Source organism: Phacochoerus africanus, chromosome 2 (assembly GCF_016906955.1).
Source record: "Phacochoerus africanus isolate WHEZ1 chromosome 2, ROS_Pafr_v1, whole genome shotgun sequence".
NCBI classification, from domain to species: domain Eukaryota; kingdom Metazoa; phylum Chordata; class Mammalia; order Artiodactyla; family Suidae; genus Phacochoerus; species Phacochoerus africanus.
Genome location: NC_062545.1, coordinates 131,769,269 through 131,794,540, shown reverse-complemented (window position 1 = coordinate 131,794,540; position 25,272 = coordinate 131,769,269). Strand labels below are relative to the sequence as shown.

General features: G+C 53.9%; 2 protein-coding genes across 7 annotated transcripts; one reads left to right on the top strand and one right to left on the bottom strand.

Annotated features, from left to right (window-relative positions):
* Positions 1 to 6,578: 6,578 nt before the first annotated feature.
* ITPKA (inositol-trisphosphate 3-kinase A) lies at positions 6,579 to 15,045 on the top strand. Its single transcript, XM_047766655.1, has 7 exons — positions 6,579 to 7,153; positions 12,925 to 13,021; positions 13,105 to 13,321; positions 13,453 to 13,657; positions 13,895 to 13,996; positions 14,293 to 14,364; positions 14,454 to 15,045. Exons 1-7 carry the CDS (start codon positions 6,665 to 6,667, stop codon positions 14,655 to 14,657), a joined length of 1,386 nt encoding a protein of 461 aa, XP_047622611.1. The 5' UTR covers positions 6,579 to 6,664; the 3' UTR covers positions 14,658 to 15,045.
* Positions 15,046 to 15,132: 87 nt separating this feature from the next.
* On the bottom strand, positions 15,133 to 25,178 carry LTK (leukocyte receptor tyrosine kinase). Of its 6 annotated transcripts, none has more exons than XR_007133111.1 (8): positions 24,815 to 25,178; positions 23,209 to 23,441; positions 21,420 to 21,810; positions 21,045 to 21,200; positions 17,964 to 18,039; positions 17,440 to 17,482; positions 15,882 to 16,871; positions 15,133 to 15,780 (listed from the first exon to the last, which is right to left on the bottom strand). XR_007133111.1 is itself a non-coding variant. In XM_047766657.1 (8 exons), the coding sequence occupies exons 4-8, from the start codon at positions 21,750 to 21,752 to the stop codon at positions 16,571 to 16,573; spliced, it is 909 nt and encodes a 302-aa protein (XP_047622613.1). In that variant the 5' UTR covers positions 21,753 to 21,810; positions 23,209 to 23,347; positions 23,419 to 23,441; positions 24,815 to 25,178; the 3' UTR covers positions 15,133 to 16,570. The 6 variants fall into 6 exon arrangements, 5 of the variants coding, with proteins under 5 accessions (XP_047622613.1, XP_047622615.1, XP_047622612.1 ...); XM_047766657.1 differs by having other exon boundaries at positions 15,133 to 16,871; positions 23,209 to 23,347; positions 23,419 to 23,441; XM_047766659.1 differs by having other exon boundaries at positions 15,133 to 16,871; positions 21,420 to 21,560; positions 21,681 to 21,810; positions 24,815 to 25,177.
* Positions 25,179 to 25,272: the final 94 nt, after the last annotated feature.

Below are 25,272 nucleotides of genomic sequence, written 5' to 3'. Positions count from 1 at the left end.
GCACTTGGGAGCAGGGGGCTCAGGTCCCAGGGGCGCACCTGGCGGAGCGCACTCCAGCTCCGCGGACCCCGCGTCTGCTTGTGGCTTCCCGACCGCTCATGGCCATCAGAGGTTCTGTGGACTTGGTCGCTGCACCCGGGGTGGAGGTCACGCTGGCAGAGATCATGGAATTAGGGGATACGCCCACCCCTTGCCCAGGTCACAAGATCTGAGAAGCGTCCTGGTGGAGGACAGAGGCCAACTGTACCCTAGGTGTTCTTAGAGCAATGACTCTGGCTGCCTCCGTGACCTCAGATGTTCCCGGTCCCCTCTGCCTCCACTCCGACACTGGGAGAAAGTCTGCCGGTTCTGAGTTCTGGCGAGAAGGAGGAGAGAGAACCACAGGAACGCAGGCTCCTGGGAGGGATGGGAAACCTTGTTTCTGAAGTGTGTCAGGAGAAAAAAAGTTCTTATTGCGCATACACAGCCGTGGTGACACATTTTGTTCATTTTAGAGGAGAGTGATTCAGATGGTGGAGGGTCAGTGCACACTGCTACAACCTGAATCCTGCTAAACTATGCTATGATAGTCACACAAAGTCTATCAATTATGGGGTCAGAGATTGCATGAGGAGGAGAAACCCAGAGGCAAGGAAAAGGGTTGTCAGGTGAAGACAGCTATTCACTCCTCTTCCCAAGAGGAAGGAGACCCAATTCTTCCCTGCCTGCAGGTTTCCACTGGATCCTGGTTCTGGCTGGCCCTCCAGCGCTCCCTCTACTATGCTCTGGGCAGAGAAGGGCATTAGATTGACCACGACAGGGGACTGGTTTGCACGGAGCAGTTGAAAGAGCAAAGTTTCATGGAGAGTGCCTCAGAAACAGTAAATGCAGCCATTTAGCATCCTGGAGCCTGTTTCCTTTTGGGTACTTTCTGGTTTTCTTCTTCCAGGAGATAATGTAAAATAATACAGAACCACTCCCAGTAAGGAGCTACTCAGTCCTGTATCCCTTCCACCTCACACAATGCCTGGCTCATAGCAGCTGCTTAATGGAAGTTTATTTCCTCTGTGAATAAGAAACGAATCATAGGTATTATCACAGAATATTGGAATCCTGGGGGTCAGAAAGACCCTTGAGGACACTAAGCCCCCTACAGCATGTCTGGGAGTTGTTGACTAGAGTGAGACAGTGTAGGACCATATGCCACCCCTCTGCCTCCCCTAAACACACACACACACACACACACACACACACATACCCCCCATAGAGGCTCAGTTTTCTCTGGAAAGGCCTTCAAGTCCCCTCAGGCCTATTCAGGAGCACAGGTCAAAGGCCAAGTACTTTATCCTCTCTCCCCCCAGGTGAGAGGCCTTGCCTGAGGGCCTTCGTAAGCAGATATTGGCATAGAGATGGTGAATAGCGACCTTGCTTCTGCTCCCCCCCTGGGGGGGGGGGGCTGTCCCGCGTGTTGAGTAGAGGAGGGGCAGAGCTAAGTGAGGCAGAGGCAGACTAGGGAATAAAAACCAGAAGCCTCTCACTTCACACAAGTGAAGCCCCACCCCCCTCCCCAGCTTTTGTGCCCCAGGGTTGTTACCCCCAGGAGGGATGTAGCCCCTCAAGCCTGATAAATCCCAAAGGCCATGGAGACGGGTGAAGACTGAGAGACACCCTGCGATGAAGACTGAGAGACGTGCTTCGATGCAGGCCTCTAGAGTATAGGAGGGTCCCTGAACTGAGATGCCACAGAAAGAAAATCTGCTTTCTCCTCAGACATGTAGCTGACCTCATGAATAAGGCAGAGGAACTCTCATGGCCCATCTTAGATCAAACAGCTAATGACCATCAAAACCATGAAACATTCTTCTTTGCCCCATTTTTTGTAGCACGCAACCCTGTTTTGGCTCAGCGGTTAACAAATCTGACTAGCATTCACGAGGATGCAGATTCGATCCCTGGCCTTGCTCAGTGGGTTAAGGATCTGGCGTTGCCTTGAGCTGTGGCACAGGTCACAGACTCTGCTCAGATCTTGTGTTGCTGAGGCTGTGGTGTAGGCCAGCAGCCACAGCTCCAATTAGACCCCTAGTCTGGGAACCTCCCTATGCCACAAGTGTAACCCTAAAAAGCCAAAAACAAAACAAAACAAAAAAAACCTGCTCCTCCACCTACAGTCAATCTGATCTTCCATGCCCCTCTATAGTCACATCCCTCTACTCAGCTTCAGGGACTGCAGAAACTGAGGCACAAAAACAAGATTCTGGGCTTTGAAAGGTCATTCCTGGCTAAACTAAGAAGACGTGAGAACCCTCTGACCTTGTCTTATAGCTATATTGGAACCCTAAGCCCTGCCCTAGTTTATGCCCTGCACTTTCTGCCCATGGTAGATGGAGCTAGACTCTGCCTTCATTACGTAAGGAACTAAGGACTGAACTACAAGATGTTAATTTAAGAAACTGAGCATGGGAGTCCCTGTTGTGGCTCAGTGGTTAACGAATCCTACTGGGAACCATGAGGTTGCGGGTTCGATCCCTGGCCCTGGCGTTGCCGTGAGCTGTGGTGTGGGTTGCAGACACAGCTCGGATCCCACGTTGCTGTGGCTCTGGCGTAGGCCGGCGGCTACAGCCTCAATTTGACCCCTAGCCTGGGAACCTCCATGTGCCGTGGGAGCGGCCCAAGAAATGGCAAAAAGACAAAAATAAAATAAAAAAGAAAAAGAAAAAGAAACTGAGCATAGCAGAGGAATAGAAGTTAGGGACACACTCTGGCTTTTTCGCCAACTAGTTGTGTGGCTTCGCACAAGTGCCTTATCCTTCTTGACTGAATCACTTAACCTCTTTGTTACTTCTGCTGTATTGTGAGAATGATAGGGCATCTAAAGGTACTTCCTGCCAAGACATGGAAGCAACCTAAACGTCCATTGACGGAGGAATGGATGAAGAAGATGTCATGTGTGTGTACACACACACACACAATGGAATATTACTTAGCTATAAAAAGAATGAAATAATGCCATTTGCAGCAACATGGATGGACTTTGAGATTATTATACTAAGCGAAGTAGGTCAAAGACAAATATCACATATCACTTATATGTGGAATCTAAAAAACATGATACAAACAAACTTATTTACAGAACAGAAACAGACTCATTGATTTCTAAAACAAACTTATGGTAACCAAAGGGGAAATGGGGGTAGGAGGGATAAATTAGGAGTTTGGGATTAACATTAAACACTCTACTATATATAAAATAGATAATCAGCAAGGACCTACTGTATATAGCACAGGGAATTCTCAATACTCTCAATATTCTGTGATAACCTATATGAGAAAAGAATCTGAAAAAGAATGGATATATGTATAACTGAATCACTTTGCTGTACATCTGAAACTAACACAACATTGTAAATCAACTGTACTGCAATATTAAATAAAATTGACCCTCCTACACTGTTGGTGGGAATATAAATTGGTACAACCACTATGGAAAACAGTATGGAGGCACCTCAGAAAACTCAATATAGAACTACCATATGACCCAGCAATCCCACTTTTGGGCATGTATCCGGACAAAACTTTCCTTGAAATAGACACATGCACCCGTATGTTTATTGCAGCTCTAATTCACAACAGACAAGACATGGAAACAACCTAAATGTCCATAGACAGATGAATGGATTAAGAAGACGTGGTATATATACACAGTGGAATACTACTCAGTCATAAAAAAGAAAAAATAGGAGTTCCCGTCGTGGCGCAGTGGTTAACGAATCTGACTAGGAACCATGAGGTTGCGGGTTCGGTCCCTGCCCTTGCTCAGTGGGTTAACGATCCGGCGTTGCCGTGAGCTGTAGTGTAGGTTGTAGACGCGGCTCGGATCCCACATTGCTGTGGCTCTGGCGTAGGCCAGTGGCTACAGCTCCGATTCGACCCCTAGCCTGGGAACCTCCATATGCCTCGGAAGTGGCCCAAAGAAATAGCAAAAAGACAAAAAAAAAGAAAAGAAAAGAAAAGAAAAGAAAAAATAATGCCATTTGCAGCAACATGGATGGAACTAGAGGCTCTCTTACTAAATGAAATATGTCAGAACGAGAAAGACAAATACCATATGATAGCACTTATATCTGAAATCTAATATACGGCACAAACGAACCTTTCCACAGATAAGAAAATCATGGACATGGAGAACAGATTTGTGGTTGCCAAGGGGAAGGGGAGGGAGTGGGATGAACTGGGAATTTGGGGTTAACAGAGGCAAACTATTGCCTTTGGAGTGGATAAGCAATGAGATCCTGCTGTATAGCACTGAGAACTATCTCTAGTCACTTATGATGGAGCATGATGGAGGATAATGTGAGAAAAAGAATACGTATACATGTGTGACTGGGTCACCCTGCTGTACAGTAGAAAATTGACAGAACACTGTAAACCAGCTATAATGGAAAAAAAAATCATTTAAAATAAAATTGGAGTTCTCTTGTGGCGTAGCATGTTAAGGATGTGGTGTTGTCACTATAGCAGCTTGGAACACTGCTGTGGCATGGGTTTGACCCCTGGCCCTGGAAACTTCCACCTGACATGGGTGCAGCCAAAAAAAACATAAATTAAATAAAATTTAAAGTAAAAAAAAAATAGAGTTACTTCCCACTCTACAATCCATGAAATTAGCTCTCGTTTCAATACCCATTCCCAGATTTGCCCTTACCTTTCTGGTGAGGAACACTAGGGCAGGTACGGCAAAGAGCTCTTCTTTGGTTGCTGCCCTTGGGCAACTGCCTGATACAAGAAGAAAAAGGAACTGCCTTGAATTTTCTCATGACAGCCAGGATGACACCAGCTCCCAGCCTACTTGTGCCTCCAACACTGCCCAACCATTGACTGGCACATAGGTGCACAGTACATATTCCCTCCTCTTGATTTCCTTCCCGCCTTTCTGGTGCCGGGAGGTCCTTGCTGTCTCTCCCACCTTGGATTTGCCTCAGTCCCTGCCTCTGAGGGCAGTATCTTCCCAGCTCTCACCACAAACCAAGGGAAGGAGAGAAAAAAATGAGCGCAGGAGATGAACATTTCTGGGCCTTCAAGCCCTTAAGTATAGTCTTTGCAAAGACACGCAGGCTCCTCCAGACCTCTGTGCCCCAGAGAAGGTAGCCATGTGGCCTCCCAGGGTCTCCACAGAGGACTGCAGTATTCAGACATTCCTTCTTTCTCTCACTCCTTCATTCCCTCAGTTTCTCCTCCCTCCTCTTTTAGTTTCTTCATCAATTCCCCCCAGGGATCTTCTTTTCTTCTTTGCTGAAAGCTCCCACTTTCTCTCTGAATTCTCCTTTTCTCTCCTCCTGGGCCCTCCTTGAATTCTGGCTGAAGGGAGATAAGGAAAGGAAAGCTCTTCCTTTTGGCCTTCATCAGCTCAGAGGCCATCCTTCTGAGGGCGGTCTCCCCATGGATTCCCCCAATAAATAATCCCTAGGCACCAGGCATCTAGTTAGTGAGGCATCTTCACTCATGGCATTTTGGGGAAAACAGGAAATGCTGTGAAATACTGACTGTCTACACAAAGTAGCCTTTGCAGCGCAGCTAATGACCACTAACATACTTAGTGGCCAACCACCCATCACAACAATGCCATTTATGAGGCTTTTGCGGTGTATGAGACCCTTTGTCAACATGAACACCCTCTTCCAGTTCCACAGCTACAACTCTGTGGGTCAGGTGGGGCTTTCCTAAATTTACAGGAGAACAGGACTTAGGAGTGAAGAGACTGCCTAAAATCACATCTGGAGCATGGTGAACCTGAGGCTGGCTGAAATTATTCTAACTAAAACTATTCTAACGTTTTAGAGACATCACATCTTTCATTTTATTCTCACAGCAATCCTCTGTGGTGGACAACAAGCCTGCTGAGGAGAGTCAGCAGTTCCAGGAGGTGAAACGAGTTGCTTACAGCCCCAAAGCAGACCCCAACCCCCGAACTCCAAAGGGAAAGGAGGAAAAAGGGCTCAGCCCCCGCCAGCCAGCAGCCTGGGATGCTGCCCAGGATTCCGTTAGGAAAACGCGGAGAGAGCCACAGCGCCTGACCTTGTATTCTGCCAGCTGAGAAATGGGGAGAGAAGCCTCAGCTCGTTCCCAAAACAGAGTCCCGACTTGGGCGCACGCTCTGGGGTGAGACCTCGAATTCGGTGCCGAAGGGGCCCCGGGTAGAGAAAAGCCCCAGAGACCTGGAAGCCTTAGCCCAGGATGGGCTGAACACGGAAAGGAGCCCGCGGGACTCAGAGAGCAAGAGCGGGACCAGCTCCTTCCCTGCGGGGGGCCAAGGCCCTTAGAGTTGCCAGGAGGAATCCCCTGGGGAGGCAGCACCGCGTGGGGCGGAGCGGCCCCTCCGGTCTCCTCGAAGGCTGGCGCTAAGAGGCCTCGAGGGCCAGGGCCAGGTTTTGTGTGTATCCAGGAGGTCTGCGCTTCTCAGCCACCCGGAGGAGCAACTGGGAGACTTTTCCGCCCGACAAGGGCCCGGGAAGGCCCGCGCTTTCTCTGAAAGTGAAAGGAGTGGGCGGGGGGCGCGGCCGAGGCGGGGCCCAGGCGGGAGGCAGCACAGGCTCCGCCTCGGGGCAGTCTCAAGCCGGGGGCTCCGAGCGTCTCCAGTCCCTGCCGCGCCGCGGGCTGGTGGGCTCCGCGGCGGTTCTATTGCCGGGAAATGACCCTGCCCGGGGGCCCGACGGGCATGGCGAGGCCGGGTGGCGGGGGGCACTGCAGCCCCGGGCTGGAGCGGGCCCCGCGCCGGAGTGTTGGGGAGCTGCGCCTGCTCTTCGAGGCGCGCTGCGCCGCGGTCGCTGCCGCCGCCGCCGCAGGGGAGCCCCGGGCCCGCGGGGCCAAGCGGCGGGGGGGAAAGGTTCCTAATGGGCTTCCACGGGCTCCCCCTGCCCCGGTGATCCCGCAGCTGACTGTGACGGCCGAGGAGCCGGACGTGCCCCCGGCCAGCCCCGGGCCACCCGAGCCGGAGGGTGGCTGGCTCCCGGCCGTAGGCTCGTCGCACCTGCAGCAGCCGCGCCGCCTCTCCACCTCATCGCTCTCCTCCACTGGCTCCTCGTCGCTGCCCGAGGACTCGGAGGACGATCTTCTGAGCGACAGCGAGAGCCGGAGCCGCGGCAACGTGCAGCTGGAAGCGAGCGAGGACGTAGGTCAGGTACGGGCCGCGGGGGCGGGGCCAGCGCGAGGCTCCCGGACCTGTCTTGAGCTCTCTGCGGACTCACTCCTGCCCTAGGCTCCCTCCCCGGAGGGTCCGAATCCTGCTCTTTAGGAGGGGCATTGAGGTCAAAGGGAGGCGCCAGGCCGACCCCTCACCTTGACAGTTTTCACCCGGGTTGCACCCGGGCCCTGGGGCATCCAAGAAGGAGCGTGAGGAGGAGTCTGTGACCGACCACAGGGACTGGGTGGGGCGGTGGTGAGGGGGAGTGTGATTTGCAGGCTGGGAGATGGTTGGAGGGATCGGAGGGGCTTAGCGTTGCCCCACGAACTCTCGGAGAGAGGGGCGAAGGAGTCTCCCTCCTTGCCGCCCCCTCGCGCGCGCCGCGGCCCCTCCCCCGCCGTTGCCACGGTTTCCCTCTCCTGAGTGGGAGTGGAACCGCGCTCCAGGCTCTGCTCTGGAGCCGCTGCCGTCTGCTCCCGGCGCGCGCACCAAGCTTGGACTCAGGGAGGGAGGGGCGCCGGGCTGGGAGCATTGGCAGCGGGCAGAACGCAGCCCTCCTCCGCTTCACCGCTCCTAATTCTGGCCTCGGAGAAGGTAAACTGAGGCTGAAGGGACCAGCTGCTGATCTCCGCCTCTGGTAGCCTAGGTGCTCTGGGACCAGGTTTGACCCTCGGATAACCCAGGCTAGAGCGCGGTGGAGTGATTCCCGGTGCCTGCCTCTACGGCGTGTGCCGCGCCCAGGATATGCCGCCTTGTCCGGCTCATTTTAACCAAGGCCAAATACTTTAAATAACTATCCGCGGTCAACGCGAAGGAGTTGCTCTAGATCCACGTTATGCAAGTGTCCCTGGAATGGAGAGGGAGAGGCAAAGGGCGCCCCGCAGGCTCTGGTGGCTGGGGGGCCTGCCCATTAGGGCGGTGAGAGCCTCGGACCCGCGCTGGGGTTGCCAGGGCCTGCAGAACCTGGGCTCCCCCTCGCTCGTATTGGACGAGGCGCGGGAGTCACTGTAATGACTTGCAGTGGCTCTGTGACTCTGTTACCCCTGAGACTTACATTACCCAGAAGGCGGTGTGGTTTGTAAATGACACGAGGAATCAGGAAAAAGTCTCATAGAGTAGGAACACACCCTACCGGCAGGTGTAAGGTGCAGGCAGTTCCTTTCTCCTCCCCCGGGTAAGGTTACCTCTGACCCGTGATCATTCCTGGGGCAACCCTGGCCTCTGAAAGGAGGCGGGTGCCGCCCAGGAGTTTCTAAGGCGGCGACGTGGGGCAATGAGAGGACCCCTCCCTCCGCACCTCCGAAAACTGAAGCAGTAGCTGTGGGCCCATTGCTCCCCCGCTCGAATCTCTGACAGCTGAGAGGCGGGCGCTGGAGGAAGGGCGCCAGGAGGGCAGCCCCCTGCTTTGCTCTTCCTCTCGAAGGCGGAGGAGGTCCCGCGGCTCAGGACTGCATGCAACGTAGGCAGGCCAGCTGGGGTCAAGACTCCGGGGACCAGTCGCAGCTGCGCCCTGGGCGTCTTCAGCCGGCCTTTCCCACCCTGGGCCTCGCTGTCACCCGGTGCAGCAGGAGCTGGAGCAGATGGCTGTTGAGGGCCCTTCCAGCTCCAAGGCTGCGAATCCCAGGCCTTCCCAACCCCCAGGCCGCCGGGGCCTCCCCGAAGGCAAACAGCCACGGCGAAGGCAGATAAGCCAAGAGCTGTTGACAGAGGCCGCCTGAGTCCGCGTGGAAGGGCCCGGCGTGGACTTTGCCTCTCTGTCGGACCGGGAGCGGCACCGTGCGCGTGCCCAGGCCGCCTTTAGGGCTTCCCCAGGCAGGAAACAAAGCCCATAGGCTGGCTGGCCGTGAAGGATGCACTTGAGAGAAGGGTACTAAGGCAGTGCTCAGCAGCTCCCAGCTTGCCATCTCTTGACACTGGGGCCTGGGTGGATAACGGGAATAGCGGGAAGCCTCTGCCTGGCACTACAACCTTCACCTTCTCATCCTAAGAATGGCGCTCAGCTTGGCAGGAGCCTGGAGCTGGCTCCCCCCACCATAGGTAGTTGGGACTGGGCAGCCTGCCTTCCTCCTGGGCCCTGACCTATGGTAGAGGGAAGAGTAATGGGCAGGGAAATCCATACAGGCCAGAAGAGGAGTTGGGGGCCTGTTCCCAAGGGCAGCTGGCATCTTAAAAACAATTTTGGGGGTGTTGCTGTAGCAGAAGAGAGGGTGTTTGACTCTTGTTCATTTGATTCTCTTCTTAGTGCTCCAGGATGGGTAAGGAGACCTGGATGTGATCCTGTCCTGGACCCAGAACTCTCACACTTCACTTTTCACTAATTATAGAGCAGAATTTAGGTTAACATACTTCTTTTTTAAAAAGCAAATGCCCCTGGGAGGGTGAAGTCGTGGGTCACTTATGCCTTAGCGCAAATCATTTTATAAATTTAAACTGATTGCTCTCACCACCACCACCGCCACCACCAGAAGCGCTTATTTGTTAGAGCACTGGGAACATGGCAAGGGAGCTGGGCTGGAGGAGAACTTCAGCCAGAGCCTGGCTCGCTGGAGGTGGGGAGTAGATGTCAGGAAGGATGGGGATGAATACCAAAGACAGAGCAAAGGATCCGTTCTGGCAGAACATACACTGAGTATCTGCTATGATATAAGAAGCAGGAGTACTCAAGGCTTTCAAATAGAGCTCAGACAGAGGAGGGTCTTGGGCTAGTATCCAGCTAAGCCCTGCCCAGAGAGAAAGGTGCTCCCTGTCCAGCCCCACCACTGAGGCATTATCAGAAGGTCCTCCTCTGACTTCATCTAAGACTCTCACAAGGTCAGCTCTCCTGGGCTTTTTGCTCCAAGATGTTCAGGTAGCCCCTGGTAGCTGTGAACTGCTTTCCCAGACTTCTGTGGGGGAACAGGCTGGGCCAGAGGAGGGGGGTTTTAGGCCCTCTCTTCAGCTAGATTTCACTCTGTAATAAACAAATAAATCTGCTTCCTGATATTCCTACAATAAAAGCCTTACCTGCTCAAAAATATCTTCCCTGCTGTTGTTCATGTGCCCAATCCCCACCCATCCACCCAAGAATAATTCTCCAAGAAGCTTTTTGGATATGCATCTTTATATGCATTATGTTCCCTGGGGGAGGTGGAAGATGGCAGTGAGCTCCATGGCACTTGTATCAACTCCTTCCCCGCTAGACCATATCCATTACTGGCAGGGGAGCTAAGTCCTGCCATTACCAACCAACCTCAAGAGCTGGCTGGGATGGCTCAGATGACAACGGGTATGAAAGCCCTTTGTAACCCACATGGCTGGAACAAGCCTTAGGCTGTGGTACTCTTGGATGATACAATCCTCACAAAATTGGGGTGGGGAGAGTGGAGAGATGTCCCCATTTTACCTCAGTTTGGGAGCAAGTCAGTGCTATATTATCGTACATCAATTAAGTGGTAGTGGCCCAGGAATGCAGGTGTTAAATCCTCTTCTATCAGGCCCATCTTCCACCTTCCAGCCCCACTCACTGCTTCCATATGGTCCCGGGAGAAGGGATGATGCCATTCTCCCATCTCACCTAACCCCAGGCTCATTCCATCTTCTACTAGATGTACCCCTCCAACAAGGTCCCACTGTCCTCCAAATTCTGCCAGCAAGCCCCTGAAGCCCTTTGCTTCCTTCGATGAAGCAAAGGTATCCAGCCCACTGAGAAGGGTCCCCAGGCAGATCTCAGTGTTTCCCCAGAGGTCAAAACACACCACTTTATGGCTGCAAATGGCTCCACCTTGTACAAAACGCTTTCCCATGCAGGGTCCCATTTGACCCCTAAAGGGAGTCAGAGTGGTAGCATGGCTTTTGGAACCTGCTGGGGCAACTGGAACATGGGAAGGGGGTAGAACCAGTAGAGGTTTTAAGGCAGAGACTGGGAGGCTGAAGCAGGAATGGCAGGGCTGTTAACTCTCCGAACTTTGATTGCCTTCTGTAAAATGGCAATAATTACCACCTCATGCACTTGCTGTGCCTGTGCAGCCGCATCATGAATGTCATACTGAGCGTGGGGGAGGAGGGTATAGGATGGTGCCACTCAATACACACAGCACATACATCATCCTGGAAATTCTTTTTGAGGCTTTGGAGGTGGGAGAGTTTTATAATAAAACTTGGATTTATTATGCAGCATAAAGCAAACCTTATATGTATTTAAAGAATGAAAAAGGGAGTTTTGAAAGAGACGTCATGCTTCTAGTGGGCTGCTTCTGGCTACACCCCCAGATCCCCGAGGATTGGACATGTGATCACACCCTAGTGCGCCATGTAGAGACTTCAGTAGCAAAGCAGGAGCAATGCTGTCTGATGGAGATGAGAAGTACCTGGCGTGTGGTAGGAGGTCAGTAAGTGGTGGCTCATGCTATGGCAGCAGCTAAGTGCAGAGGAAACAGGCTCACACAGATGAAATTCTCCCTTGGGTTCACTCAACTAGAAAGTGACAGAGCCAGGACTGGAACCAATTCCAGACTCCCCATCCAGTGCTCTGTCACTAAGGCCCATCCCCTCCCCACAGAAAAGGGTTTTAGGGTCAGCAGCCTCCCCTGCTTATTAGGCCACCACCCCAGTTCTCCTTTCCCCTGTTAGAATGACTTCTGTTCCGTGAAGCTGAGTTCTTGGGTTCCAGCCCTGTGGAGACACTTATGTGTAACTCCTCTAAAAGACAGGCACCCTGGGAGGAGGCAACAGAGCACCATTTAGATGAGCAAACACGTATGCTTCAGTGGCTAGACACAGGACGGCTGAATTTGGGGTGGGAAGAAGAAAGGGCCAGAGGATGAGATGCTCTCAGGGCTGGGTGGAAGCTAGATGCAATGGTCAAGAGGCAAGAGCTACACTGAAGTCCACATTTCCCTCCCAGTTTCATCTAAGATGACAGGCCCTCAGTCTAGCATCCCATGTTCAAAGCTCATGTTTCTGGGTCCAGATCAGGACTAAGGGTACCCTGGACCTTGTCACCTGGCAAGAAGTGAGATGGCATCCAGGGAGAGCAAGAGAGCCTTGGGGAGCTCCCAGCCACTCTTTTTCTAGGCCCTACCAGGCTGGCCTCCCTGCCCTGGGCCTTTGTAATAGTTTGTTTCCATGTCCATCTTTCTCCCTAAATGAGAGGAATCAATAGTCCCAAGTAAATGAAACTATGATCCAGATTTGTCCAGCTACTACTTCATGCCAAGGAGTGGGGTGGGGGTGGGGTGGCTGTCACACTCAGCCTCATTTAGTACTCACAACAACTCAGTGAGAGTGGTTATTTCCCCATTTCACAGATGAAACCAAGCTCAGAGGCTTCTCAGGCTCTAGAATATCCTGAGGCATTGGTAGAAATGCAAAATTTTGGTCCCACCCTAGACTTCTCAGAATTTCTCTGTGGTAGACCTGAAAATCTGCATTTTTTAAACAAGGATGACCATCATGTGATTCTCACGCTCACAAAAAGCTCTAAAACCTCGACAGAGCAGTTTAGTAACTTGTCCATGCAGCTTTGGATCCGCTGAACCGGGGTGCAAACCTGAGCTTTCTGACGCTAAGCACACTGAGGAACTGGATGTCTGTCACCTCCATGCGCTTGGCTCGGGATCTGCCACACAGGCTCACGATGAACGTTCCCTGAGTGAATGAATGATTGACTCACTGGGCCCTAGCTGCTTGCGGTAGGATGGGGAGAGGCAAGACCGCGTTCGAGGGGTTGGGGGTGCTTATACATGGCTGAGAAGACGCTGACTTGCCAACCGAGACCGTGTCCCTTTCAGAAAAGCCACTGGCAGAAGATCCGGACCATGGTGAATCTGCCAGTCATGAGCCCTTTCAAGAAGCGCTATGCCTGGGTGCAGCTGGCGGGGCACACGGGTGAGCACGTGGCAGATGCCGGTGCGGTGGGCGGAGGCGGGGGAGGACGGGATTAGGCAGCACTAACTGGCGCCTGCCCACAGGGAGTTTCAAGGCGGCTGGCACCACGGGGCTGATCCTAAAGCGTAGCTCAGAGCCGGAGCGCTACTGCCTGGCGCGGCTCATGGCTGACGCGCTGCGCGGCTGCGTGCCCGCCTTCCACGGCGTGGTGGAGCGCGATGGCGAGAGCTACCTGCAGTTGCAAGACCTGCTCGACGGCTTCGATGGGCCCTGTGTATTGGACTGCAAGATGGGCGTCAGGTAGGCGCGCCCGGTGGGGATGGGCAAAGAGCTCAGGGCGGGGACCCGCGTTCTCCGCGTGCCTAAGGTGGTGCTCGACGGCGTCCCGGTGAGCGCCCTCTCACGCCCCGCCGTCGCCGGTGCCTCCATAGGACTTACCTGGAAGAGGAGCTGACCAAAGCCCGCGAGCGGCCGAAGCTGCGAAAGGACATGTACAAGAAGATGCTGGCAGTAGACCCTGAAGCACCCACGGAGGAGGAGCACGCGCAGCGCGCGGTCACAAAGCCGCGCTACATGCAATGGCGAGAAGGCATTAGCTCAAGCACCACGCTCGGCTTCCGCATCGAAGGCATCAAGGTGAGCCAGGCCCGCTTGGGTTTGCACCTCCCGGTCCCTTTCTCCGTCCCAGTCCCATCTCGCGGTGTCTGATCACCCTGCTGACCTCTCACCCCGACCACCCCGGAAGAGGCACCCTCTGGCGGTGGTCTCGCCATCCTGGCATTCCAGGTCCCGGGAGGTACCGCTGCTCTAGCTTGATCCTCTCCCCTCGGGTGGGTACGGGTCCCCTGACAGTTTCTGACCCACTTCCCACAGAAAGCCGATGGCTCTTGCAGCACCGATTTCAAGACGACGAGAAGCCGGGAACAGGTGATTCGCGTCTTTGAGGAGTTCGTGCAAGGAGATGCAGAAGTGCTGGTGAGCAAGGGATCCCAGAACCCTGAGGTGTTGGGGTCTGAAACCGAGGGGTGCTCTCAGGTCGGGTCATCTGATGTAGCGCCCTCCTCTATGTGACCCCCATTGTAGCACTTCTCGCACTGTGTTGTACTTGCTCTACATTTCTTCCCTTCTGGGCTGTGCGCCACGTGGGGGCCTGTGCCTTCCTCACCACAGCATTTGCCAAGCCAAGCATGCATCGTGGCACTCCTCATATTCACAGAGGCTCAATTGGCATTTGAGCCACTTGCCCTCCTCTCCTACTCTACCCTCTCCAGAGGAGGTATCTGAACCGGCTGCAGCAGATCCGGGACACCCTGGAGGTCTCTGAGTTCTTTAGGAGGCACGAGGTAAGAGGGGTAGGTCCATAGTCTGTGAGGGAAAGGGGTGGAGAATTTCTCTGGGATAGAGAGCAGCCTGACCCCGTGGGACTCAACAGGTGATTGGCAGCTCGCTCCTCTTCGTGCATGATCACTGCCATCGTGCAGGCGTATGGCTCATCGACTTCGGCAAGACCACGCCTCTCCCGGATGGCCAGACCCTGGACCACCGACGGCCCTGGGAGGAGGGCAACCGAGAGGACGGCTACTTGCTGGGGCTGGACAATCTCATTGGCATCTTGGCCAGCCTGGCTGAGAGATGAGGCTGGGCCCTGTCTCCGTGGACCTGAGGGTCTGACAGATGGACCTGCGCCTGCATCCCTGCCATGCATGCAGGCGAGAGACTGAAACCCCGCAGTGCGGGGTGGTTCATACGGTCCTGCAGGGCCAGGTGCCAATCAGTATGGGACACACTGCACGCACAGGGCCTGGCTCCCATACAAGCCCCAGTGCTCCCAGAGCCTATGACACTAATGGGGAGGCGGGGTAGAGTGGGACAGATGGCTTCTTCCTTAGCCCAGCTCTTCTGAGGGGGCTCCATACCTCTCCAGAGAAGCCAGATAATGAATTATTTCACAGGCACTAGATTTATTGGTCTAACCTCCCACACTACAATGGACTTCCCTTCCCAATAAAACTGAAAGACACCAACTTTGACTCAAGCCTCATCCCCTCCCTCCTCCAGTCCCCTCTTTCTCAGTTCCCTAGCATCCGTCACATGCACCCAGATCACTGAAGGATATGAGAAGAGCTCTTTATTAGAGGCATCTGCAGGGTGGGGACCACCCAGATGGAGGCTGCCCATGGGGTAAAGGCAATCAAGCAAAGGCTTCCTGCAGGAGGCAATTTCAACTCCCCACCTACCCGCCCCCTGGGGGGGGGGAGCGGGAAGTGGTGGTGGAGGAAGGTAGCCTCTGGTCCCAAATATCAAAGGCTGGGAGTGGCCAGGCTTTCCCAGGAGGCCTGAGGCTGCTTTCCAGGGTGGAAAGTTCAGTGGTGCTAGGCCGGCTCTGAGACAGGCCCAGACAGGCAGCAAACTGTGGGGCACCGAGGCTACTTAGAACACCAGCCACCTAGAAGCCTAGGGAGGAGTGCAAGGAGGAACTACTACATCAGCACCAGAGTCCTCACCCTCAGGGCCCTTTGGGGCCCAGGGACCACAGGTGGGAACCAGAGGTTCTGAGGTTGGAGACCCCTGGATTTGGGGGGCTTGAGGCCATAGGGCAGCCAGGGGCTAAGGAGGCTTCCTCCTCAGCTCTTTATGTATTCCACAGTTCCCGGGTCTGTGGGAATCTTGGGCCCCTCAAAGATGGGCTGCTCAGTCCCTTCCTCCTTTAGGATGGGCCCCAGTTCCATCGGAAGGGATGACTTCAGCACATCAGAGTCCTAAAATGGGAGGATAGGGGAGCAGGGGGCCACAGTGTTGTTTTATGGCTTCCTTCCTGACTCCTAAGGACAGGATAGTCAGGGCAGGTCAGGGGGCACACCTGAGTGCAGCATGGAAGGTGCTCCTAGATGCTGGAAAAATGGGTGGCGTTCAAGCTGGTGCTGCCAACACTGGATGGTGATGTGTATGGTACCTGAGGAGAGGCAAAGTTCATGCCTGCCCATGGCTGTGAAAGACCTCCCATCCGAGGCAGCACTCCATACTCACACAGGCCTAGACAGCCCCTGGGAGAGTCCTTCTGTCCCCCTTGGATGACAAAGTCCAGCACTTCCTGATTGGTGCACCCAGGGTAGGGCTTGTAGCCCAGTGAGAAGGTCTCCCAGAGCAGCACCCTGAAAGACCTAACCTGCAAGTGAAGCCTATCAGGCACAGCTTCCCCTCTCCCCACATGAGGTGGCCCAAGGCAGGAAAGGGAGTGTTATCGCCAGGAGTGTGTCTTGGGTGTGAAGAGGCCCTCCAGGAAGGCCTCTGGGGGCATCCACTGGACAGCAGCAGAACCCAGCCCCCCTGGCGGTAATAACTGGTCCTGCTGGAGGGAGGAGGGGAGCGATGCATTGTTCAAACGATGCAAAGGTGCTGGTGAACTCCCATGAAGCGTCGGCCTTCTCCATATCGCCAGGTCCTATACCTGTAGGTATCTCTTGCCATCTTGAAGTCCCCTATCTTGGCCACTTGGGTGGGTCCACTGCAGTTTAGCAGACAGTTCCTGGAGGCAATATCCCGGCAGAGTTAGGCAGAAAAATCACTGCCCAGACTCAGAAACTCCAGCCTCAGTCTTTTCTTTAAGTGATGTGGAAGGGCTATTCCTTGGGTGAGGGAGTTAAGCTGGTTGGCGGGGGCGGGGAGTCCCCTGAGCACTCCCAAGCTGTGGATGAAGTGATTTTCCTCCAGGCAGTGACAGCCCTGGGCTATGTCCTGAGCCAGCTGGAGAAGGTCTTGCATGGCCAGAGGTGACAGCTGGCCCGGAAGGCACATCAGATCATGCAGGTTTGGGAACACATGAGCAGGGTCTGTACAGGGGCCTGGAGGGCTGGGAGAAGAGTCACACCAGCTGTGGCCAGCTGTGCCTTTGGAAACCCTTCATGTCCCCTCCAGACATCAAATCCCACAGAATTAGGTGAAGGGTAGCCCAGATGCTAAGCCCCACGCAGCGCACAATGTTCTGAGGGCTGAACTTGCTGGGCCAGTGGAGCACATACCCCATGACCAGCAAGGGAGGGAAACCATGCTCTAGGCTCCACAGGACTGGAGAGGACCTCTGTGTCCCTAGATTGCTACCTCTCAGCCCCAGGGTGAAGAGTGGCTAGTCCTGGGCCTCCGTCCCATTGGCCCTCCCTGTCTCCACCTCCCCACCCCCCCACCCCCAGGTGCACCTGCTGATGAGCACCTCTAGAGGAAATCCAGCTCTACCCGTGCAGAGTCCAGGGAGGAAGAGGGCAGAGCCCAGCTCCCCACACTGCAGGAGGGCAGGTTGACACTAGCTCCAGCCACTGTTCCTCCTCCATGGGCCCTTCCCTCCCACCCTCAGCCAGAAGTCCCATCCATTCTCACTTGATAGCCACCTGCAGGGGCCTGGGGTCCCCAGGAAGGCCAATTACCTGTTCCTCATAGACCTCTCCAAAAGCACCATGGTCCGGGGTTCTGCAGGAAGACAGGTTGGAAGGGATTGGGGGGCTGGGCCTGAGGAAGTGTCCTTGAAGGCTGTCCCTTGTCCCCCTGTTCTCCCCCGCCCCATATGCCCAGCTGGCCCTCTCTGAGGATCTGAGCTCTGTGCATCTTGGTATGTCCCCAAGTACAAGCCCTGAAGGAGTGACGGTGACTAGGCCAGAGCCAGGGCAGAAGAAAGGGAAGGTATGGGATAAAGGTGGGGGTGGGATTCTGTCCTGCCCTTAGGTCCTTGCAGTCACCCTGGGGTGAAGGCAACCCCGGCTCCAAAAGAACGATATCCTAGGATCCCTGCCACCCCAGAATTGGGGAGAAAAGCTGACTTTGGACATAGCTCCACTATGGGGTTTAATGGAGATGTTCCATGGGATCCATAATTCACCACAGCAGTGAGCAGGATGTGGGGGGAATGCGGATTCTGAGTGCATAGGTTCTCAGAAGGAGGGAGAAGACTCACCTGAGCAAACACTGACTGGGGAAACCTCCATAAGCCCTGGAGGCAGCAGCCAGGACTGGGCTGGGCCAAGCCGCACCTGGAAATCATAGGGGTTGAGGGCTGTTCTGATGGTGGAGACTTGAAACTTGCTCAACTGGAGCTCAGGGCCTGCCAGCCTTGCCCCCACAGGCCCTGTCACTTATGGTTCATTGAGGGTGGGCGGAACACTCTATCTGCCCATCAGGCCCACACTGACCTGCCTCCTCCTGCTTAGGGCACCTCTCTAGATGCCCATTAACATAAATGTTGTCCTCAGGCCTCCCCAGCTGCTTCTACTCTTAAACTCCCAGAGAAGTCCACCATTGCTCTGCGGAGAGTAGGGGTCTTGAAATTAGCCAGTCCACCCCTGGAATCCCACAGAAGCCATCAGCTCAGTGGGGAAATCAGCCATGCTTAATGGATACTTTGTACCCAGAACCAGGACCCCACAAACCATATGGAGACCCTGCATCATGGTCACCACCACAGCCACCATCAGAATCAGAGGGCCTGAAATTCCTGTTGTGGCTCAGCGGCTTAAGAGCCCAACATAATGTCTGTGAGGATGCAGTTCGATCCCTGGCATCACTCAGTGGGTTAAGGATCCAGCATTGCCACGAGCCATGCCATAGGCTGGCAGCTGCAGTTTCGATTCGAAGCCCTGGGAGAGGCAGGAACTTCCATGTGCTGCAGGTTCAGAGGTAAAAAGGAAAAAAAGAAAAAGAAATAGAGGGCCTGAGGGAGTGGGCAGGTCTCAGAAACAGACACCTCCAGTGGGAAATATCTCTCTGTCCCTCTACCCCAAGTTTTACCCGCACCCCAAGATGCAGCTCAAGTGTTAATTTTTCCGTGATACTTTCCCCACTTATCCTAAACAAACACAACGTCTTTCCAGAGTACTCCTAAAATACTTTACACCTCCCATGGCAATTGTCACCATGAGATATGTCTACATCTATATTTGTATCTGGATATAAATGTAGCTGTAGATATAGAGAAAGCGATAGATCTCTCCCTTCCCACACTAGACCACTAGACTCCTTGAAGGCAGAGCATGTGCTGCTGCATCTCCAATCCCCTGCTCAGCAAAACTCGGTGCTCAGCACACAGCACCTTCCCAGTACCCTACTGCCCCCTCCGGGAGTCCAGACCTTGGACAAAGCAGGACATGCCTGTGCAGGTGATGTTATCCACAGCCGGCTCCATGCTCTCTGGGCACATGTACTTGGCCAACAGGAACTCTGTGAGCCATTGGCAGATTTTCAAAAGGCAATGACTGCAGTTGAGGTACAGTTAAATCTCCACCTCTCCGTGGCTCTCCATGACTATGAGTAAAAGAATTGATATTGCGGGAGGTGGGGAGGAGGGCATATGTACTTTTTCCAGCCTCATGTTTAATTTTAGCCCTGGACTTTGGAACAAGGAGCAGCACCAGATATATACAGTGGGTGGGCAAGCTTAGAGGACTTCTGTCAAGCCTGCAGGCTTACCCTTCTGGCACCCTTGAGCTCACAGGTATTTGAAGAGAATTCATAGCAAAAGATATCTGACAAGCAGACCAGAATGCCCCATACTGGCATCATCACTGTCAGCCCAGGTCCCAAGCATCCCTGTGTTGTATAGGAACAGGCAGTTCACAGTGCAGAGGTGGTGGCTCAGATGGTGGCCCAGGGATTGAGGAAAAGGGCCAGGCTAGGTAGGCTTAAAGGTGGGGGATAGGGCCAACACCTGCCAGAGGCTGCAGGTAGAGCTCACTGTTGGGGTGTAGGAAGGATACCCCATATTCCCAACCAGCCCAGAAGCTGTCAGTCTCTGAGGCATCACCCCCCGGGAACTTGAGATAGAGGGTTTGGGTACAAAATAGGGAGAGGAAGGAGCACACAATTGCCTCACAGCTGGGAAGCTGGCTTATGAACAGTGGAGAAGTTGGAGTCTGCTGGTGGAAATCCCAGTGTGGCTGTGTGGTAGCTGAGGGGCCAGAGAGGTGAGGAAGGAGTAATCAGCTGGAATCCAAAGGTGTGGCACAGGTTGGCTGGGACAGCTCTTTGTCTGAACCTCAGCTATGACATAGAAGAGGCCCAACCCACATATTCCACTTTTGTGATAACGGAGATAATGTGTATAAGGTACATTATGAACAGTACAGCCCAGACAGACACAAAGGTTCTGCTTCTTTGGTGGTGGTGGTGGTGTTTCGGCTGATGGAAGCAAATGGAAGTTCCCAGGCCAGGTATCAGAGCATCATGACCCAAACCACTGCAGTGACAATGCCAGATCCTTAACAGGCTGAAAGCTCTGTTTCTTTATATTAGTAGTTTCTAAACCCTGGAATGTATTAGAATCACCTAGAGGACTGATTTAAACACAGATATTGGGACCCTCCCTAGGATTTCTGATTCAGTAGGTTGGAGGAGGGAATCTGCATTTTTTAGCTGGTGCTGATGCTTTGTGCTCAGGGACCACACTTTGAGCACTGCTGACAAACTCTCACTGCCTTTCTCCTCCCCGCCCCCGCCGCTAAGTTTTAACTCATTCAGCCAGCTCTAAGTTTCTGGGACTGACGCAGATCACGGAGGGGATCTGCTGTGATGACAAAGGTTCTGGATTTTAAATGAAAATTGAGAGAGTCCTCTTTGCACGCTTGAGTTGCAACTTATCTGACCTTTTCTAACCGTTTATTTCTCTACCTGTTCTGGCCTGGAGTGGGGTTGCGGGGAGGGCGGCTCCATACCTGATGGTTTTGGTCCTAAATTCTAATCTCACTTCACTCTCCGGGCTGCCCAGTTGCCCTCTCCAAAGGTGCAGCTGCCCCCGTAGCCGCCGCCGCCCGCAGGGCAGGCCCCACCGCCTCTTCCTACCCCCTACAGCGGCCGCAGCCCAGCCAAGCGTAGCCCAAGCTTCTGCGCAGCCCTGGCCATTCTCCGCCCCACTCCGTGGTGAGCTGCCGGGCTGTGGAGAGGGGCCCGTGATGTCCAGCTGGCCCCTCCACCTGCAGAGAGCCCGCGGGGTGGCCAGCCGCGGGGATGAGGAGCTCGCGCCCACTCCCGCAGCCCACGCCTTCACCTGCCCCCGGCCTCTCCACCTGCTCCCGGGCGCCGCCAAGCGGTTCTCCAGTTTCTTGGGGGCGGCCTGAGTCTGGCCTCTGTCTCTCCGCGTCAAGTACGCCGGACCGCCTCCACCCGCCGCCAGCGGCAGCGGCTCCAGCTCGCCTGAGCGCACCTACCCGGCCAACAGCGGATTCAGGGGCGCACTCTCCAGCCGTCGAGAGAGGACCTGGGCGAGGGACCCCGCCCCGGGGACTGGAGCAAGGGAAGGTGCTCCCAGCCAGGCCCAGGGCTTTGGGGATGCCAAGGCGCTCTATGCGTGCCCGCCCGCAGGAAGTTTGGGGGCCCCAATGCTGAGTGGAGGGAAGGGGGACGTGTCCATGCAAGTACATACCCGAAAGACGTAGGTGGCGCCCCTGCCACCCTCACCCTCCAGTCCAGCTCCACGATCCCCGGACCCCTTCGATCCCATCTGTCCCCACGTGCTCCTCAGCGGCTGGAGACTCTCAGGTAGAGGAGCAGGCTCTCCTGCCGCCTTCGCGGAAGCCCGCGTCTGAATTAGCCGGGGCCCGGAACCCTCCCCTTGCAGTGCCAAGGTCTGAATCCCGAGGAGCGCCGCCCTGGCCCTCGCCCCCTCCTCACTGGCTTTACTTACTCCGGACAGGTGTCCTCTCTCAGCTGCTCCTGAGAATGTCAAGGGAGAAGACAGCAGAAATGAAGACTCCATGCTCCAGAGACAGTGGTTCTTGGCACCTTTGCTGCCCAAGGCTCCACAGACTGAGATCCTAGGAAAGCAGGTGCTGAATCCCCAGCCTTTGACTCTCCATCCTTGCACCACCCCCACCCCAATCTAGGGCAGAAGTTGGTGACAGAGGTGGCTCCAGAAGTTCTTATCCAAGGGACTCAGAGGACATAGTCGATTTTGAAGGAATGGGGAGATTAAGTATGCACACCATAAAATTTGATTTTACACTTATTTTGGGAGGCTTAATGGAGATGGGGAAGGCTCAGGCCACCTCTTGTGGCTGCTGCTGTTTAGGGACACTGCACTTGGCAGGAATAGGCTCCTGGGCATGGCTAATTTGGTGGCGACTATTGCTACCCTTTCCCAGGGTCCACTGGAAGGGACAGTCAAAGCCGCCCAGGGAACATGTTGCTGTGGAGTGTGGTACGCATGTAGCCTTTGTTCCCCTGACCACAGAACCTCAGTTTTGCAGGTCACCCCCACCTCTATTACTGCTTTATCTTTACAAATACTGGCTGGCACTTGTGACAACTGCACACTTGCCACAACAACAGGCCTTTCAGAGGCCCTGTGCCCCCCACTGTCACCACCATGCTGCTCTCCGAGTCTTCCTGATCACACTGTGTTTGTGTGGCCCTGCATGTGGGCCATTGACCTGGCAGGTGGAGAACAGCCAACACCACTCCATGCCTGGGAACAGGGAGGGAGGAAAGGTTCATGAGCACCTGCTGGGGCATGAGGGTCTGCCATGGTGAGCAGAGAAGGGAGGAAGGAGCATGGAGCTCACCAGGGGGAAATAGGGGAAGAGGCTGGCACAAAGCTATTAGGTGGGGCAGTGATATTCGGGTCCCAGGGGCTTGGAGCTGGCAAAAGGGGAAGAGGCACCTGGGACTCCAAGTTGGAGCAGAGAATGGCACCTGAAAAGTGACAGCTCTACAGCGGGCTTAGGGGAGGGCACCAATATTAATAGGGAGATGAGAAGCCTGCCTTAGCCTCTTGCAGCCACGCCCCTACTCCACCCAGCCGAGCACACCAACACCAAGCCAACTCTGGTTGCCAAAGCCCCATGGGGGGCCTGCTTAGGTCTGTGCAAGTTTCTCCCCTGAAGAGCCTTTTCCAGTGGATGACTTGGCCACAGCACTGAGCTCAGTCCTGCAGGTCCCCCAGCTTTTTCTTAACTTAGTTGGTGGTCCTACCCCCAGGCAGTGCTGAGATCCAAGGCCTGTCCCTCCTTTCCTAGCGTGATCTGGATTTTTGGATTCAGACACCCCTCCATGCTCTTCTGCCTGCACTCTCCATGCACCAACCCGAGCTTTGGCTCTGAGGGTTCGAGGCCTCTGCAGGAGCCGCTTAGGACCCCTTTTGTTGAGACTATGGTTCCCAAGCCTAGGAAGGTGCCTCTGACATGAGGGTTCCCTGACTGCCAGAATGTACTTACCTGTGGCTCAAGCCATAGCAGCAGCTAGCGGGATTGAACCATTGCCAGTTTGGCAATTGCAGCCATAGTTGCAGGCTCAGATCTTGCTACTTTATCCTGGAGTGCCGCTTGTGGGATTGTCCAGCCACTCTCTGGAAACCTATGGGTCCTAAAGTCAGCCCAGCCATTCCCAAGGGTCCACCTCGTACAATTTTGTGCACAACTTCTTACCGCCATTTGGTGAAAGCCTGGACCTGATGTCAGAAGATCAGAATCCTAATATTAGCAGCCCTAACCACTTGGTTTTGGTGAACAGATCACAACTGCTCAGAGAAAATTTCTCTACCATCTGCAAAACCATAGGAAGGGAAATTGCTCTGTAAACCACAAGGCAGGCAACGACTGAGAGGGCTACACAGCCACTGGGTGGTTTTGTGTCTTCCTCATTCTTTTGCTCAAAATACCAATTTTAAAGGCTGAGGACTGCTGAATATAAAACACTGAAAAAAAGAAGTTATAGTAGTTAGCTACTTGGTAAAGTCTGAGAGTATACTATTGGGTGTAGGCACAATGGTGATTTTGTGAAAAGTCTAGTGGCCACACCCTTCCTATTTAATGCTCACTATGAGGTCACAGAATTTATACTTTGCAAGATCCCTGTAAGCCAATGGTTCTCAAAATGTGGTTGACTCTGCAAGCAGCAGCACCTGGGCACTTCTTAGAAATGCAAATTCTTGGGTTTCAGCCTAGACCTACTGAATCAGAAATACTGGTACCCAGTGATCTGGTCTCCAGGTGATTTTTTTTGGGGGGGGGGTCTTTTTAGGGCTGTGCCCGAGGCATATGGAAGTTCCCAGGCTAGGGGTCAAATTGGAGCTGCAGCTACAGCAATGAGGGAACTGAGCCATATCTGCAACCTACATGCAGCTCATGGCAATGCCAGATCCTTAACCCACTGAGGGGGCCAGGGATCGAAACTGCATCCTCATGGATATTAGTTGGGTCCATTACCGCTGACCCACAAACGGAACTCTCTAGGTGAATTTTTTAAAAAAAGTTTGAGAAGTATTGCTGTTTTGCAGATATAGGAGTTGCTTCATAAAATGTATGACATGATTCTGTGTTTAGCAGCTCCATTTATAGAGTGGATTCTCTACCCAATGATTGCACACTGCACTCCCCTTGACCTGTAAACACAATGATAAGTAATTCCATACAGCACATGACACTGTAAAGAGCTAGGTGTTGGAATTCAGACAAAAAGACAACCTAGAAACTACCAAGAGAAAGAGATAAACAAACGAACCAGGATTTATGCTTCAATTCACTCTTCCCCAGCCTTGCCTATCACCAATAAAGTCCACAGTGGAAGGGGTGTTGCAGAACAGCACTGTAGACAGTGTTTGTCCCCTCTCCACCAATCAAATTCATTTGTTGAAACTGAATCCCCAAATGGAGGACATTTGGAGGTGGGGCCTTAGGGAGTGATTTAGTCCTGAGGGTTCCACCTTCAGGGGTAGAATGGTATTAGTGTCCATATAAAGAGACCCCAGAGAGCTCCCTTGTCCCTTCTGCCATGGGAGAGCTGTCTATGAACCAAGGAAGCAGGTTTGCACCAGATACCAACCTTGCCAACACCTTGATCATGGACTTCCCAGGTCTCTCAACCTGTGAGAAACATCTTGTTCATAAGCCACCAGCCTATGGTATTCTGTTAAACAGCAGCCTAAACAAATTAAGACAGAAGCCAATGTACCAGTCTGATTTTTGGCTTCTTCTTGTCTCAGGATAGCAGTTGATGGGATTAGGGGACCATAAGGGGACAAGATGCTGACCTCATGAAGGACACCTATCCTCCAAGAGAGTCCCTCTAGAAGTGTCTCCATTCCCAACAGCATTGCCCTGGCCTGGCTCTACTCCACAACTGGGACCCACATTTCCGTTGTCCCAGATGTGAACTCGGTTTTCACCTCCCATTCCTGATTCCTCCCCTGTCTCTCTCACAAGAGTCCTGCTCCCTGCCCCCACCCTCCCTGGGTTAACCCATCCCTTGACACCTATCCTGAACTGGTACATCTGAAATCA